The 1,867-nt window shown below is 57.5% G+C and overlaps 1 protein-coding gene across 1 annotated transcript in view; it reads left to right on the forward strand.

The window, feature by feature from the left end:
* Positions 1-936: 936 nt before the first annotated feature.
* Positions 937-1,867, forward strand: part of CPNE9 (copine family member 9) — an 18,532-nt gene continuing 17,601 nt past the window's right edge. The window contains exons 1-2 of the mRNA XM_081821760.1: positions 937-1,197; positions 1,736-1,799. Of these exons, the coding sequence (XP_081677886.1) occupies positions 1,130-1,197; positions 1,736-1,799 (132 nt within the window). The 5' untranslated portion in view covers positions 937-1,129. The remainder of the gene's footprint in view (positions 1,198-1,735; positions 1,800-1,867) is intronic.

The raw sequence follows: 1,867 nt of genomic DNA on the forward strand, positions 1-1,867 counted from the left end.
GCCCTAGTCACCTAGGAACCCATTTATTCACACGGATTCCCAGGGCTGCCTGAAATTGAGACTTAGGGTTGCTGAGATGGTCATTTAGCTGGAATGGACGGAGGTGTGTGTGGGAGGGGATCCTTAATTTTTAACAAGTTCTGCAGGGAGCACAGTCCTGGTACAGGTGACTCACGGCCCCTACCTTACGAAGCCCTGACTTTGGTGGAGGGACTGGCTTCTGGGGCTTTGGAGGCAGTAATTGGTGTGGGGAGAATGGACCTGGCTGACTACCACCCTCATCTGCACTGTGACCTAGATAGATTGCATCTTCACAGTATGTCTTCTGCATCTGTAACATCATGAAGTCAAGAGTTCAAAGACTTGGGCAAAGGGCTTTTCAGAGTGCTATCAAGCTGCCATTTACTGAGTTCTGGCTCAACACAAAAGAGGTCACCCATGTGACTGCCCAGAGGAAGGAAATAATGGTGAACATTTCTTTAGTACTTACTGTGTATAATCCCCTGAGCTAGGTCCTTTATTGGATTATCTCAAAATTTTACAACACCCCAAGTAGGTGCTATTCCAGCCTTTCACTGATAAGACTGAGGCACAGAGATGTTGAGTAACTTGCCCAAGGTCACACAGCTAATAAGCATAAATGTAAAACTCCTATTTGGAAGACCTAGGCAGGGCGGAAGTGGGAAGGGGAAGAAGCAGACTGTTCAGGGAGCAGCTCAGGAAGAGGAAGCGTCCCCAACGCCCACCAGGTGCCCCAAACCCTTCAGTACCGCGGACAGTTCTCAGAAGGTTTTTGGATTTCGTCTGGGTGAAATGCGCAGGGAGGACTCTCCCACGGTCTGGGCTGGATTTGGGGTCGGGGTTAGGTTCCCGGCTGGCTCGAGGCTGCTCCAATGGGGCGGGGGCCACCCGCAGGGCCGGGCGGGGCTAGGTTATCATCTGGAGTCGCTGCCGCCGGCGGCCACAGTCAAGGAGCGATCGCGGGAGTGCAAGCAGGGCTGGAGGGAGTGCAGCCGCCGCCGCTACAGCGGCGGCACATGGACCAGCCCCGCCGCTGCCGCTGCCGCCGCCCCTAGCGCCGGCGGCCCCCGTCTCACAGCCTCCCGCAGCTCCGGCCACTCGACCAGCCATGTCTCTCAGCGGAGCCTCTGAGCGCAGCGTCCCGGCCACCAAGATTGAAATTACCGTGTCCTGCCGGTGAGCCGCCGCGCTGGGGAGGGCGTAGGCACTGCCCCTGCCCCAATCGGCTGTGGGGCTTGGAGCGGACAGGGGCCAGACCCCCGGGGGAAAGAAGCATCCAGGGCTGGAAAATCTCAGATTCAGACTTAGGAGAGTCTCTGGCGGGTTCGGGGAGGGGGTTTCTTTGAACAGCTCTACCCGCAGATAAAAGCTCAGCCTGCGGGTTCAAGGAGCGGGTCATGGGGATCCAGTAGGATCTGGGCCTCAGGAGGACAAAGTTCTGGGGCTAACCCTCTTTCCTGGGCCCTTGAAGACAGGGTGGACGCATAGATAATGATTCTTGAGCTGATATTTCCGGTGCTGTCCAGGGTGCTGACAACGTGGACACCCCCACCCCCACCCCCACCCCCAACAACTCTCCACTGGGTGTAGTAATGAGGCAAGGAGATGCGATTTGAGCCCCATGCCTCCCCCGGGTGCCCAACTCAGGGCAGAGTCGAGGCACTGGGCTCCAGAATGACCCACCCTCTGTCCATCTGTCTGTCGCTTTCTCTAGGAACCTGCTGGACCTCGACACCTTCTCCAAGTCCGACCCCAGTAGGAGGCGCCAGGGACGGGAGGGGGAACTAGGGTCCGAGCGTGACTGAGGGGTGGGGAGAGGTTCAGGGCAATCTTACATCCTTCCTTC

The sequence above is a fragment of the Leptonychotes weddellii genome, chromosome 1 (assembly GCF_054177405.1).
Source record: "Leptonychotes weddellii isolate Sample4059 chromosome 1, ASM5417740v2, whole genome shotgun sequence".
NCBI lineage: Eukaryota > Metazoa > Chordata > Mammalia > Carnivora > Phocidae > Leptonychotes > Leptonychotes weddellii.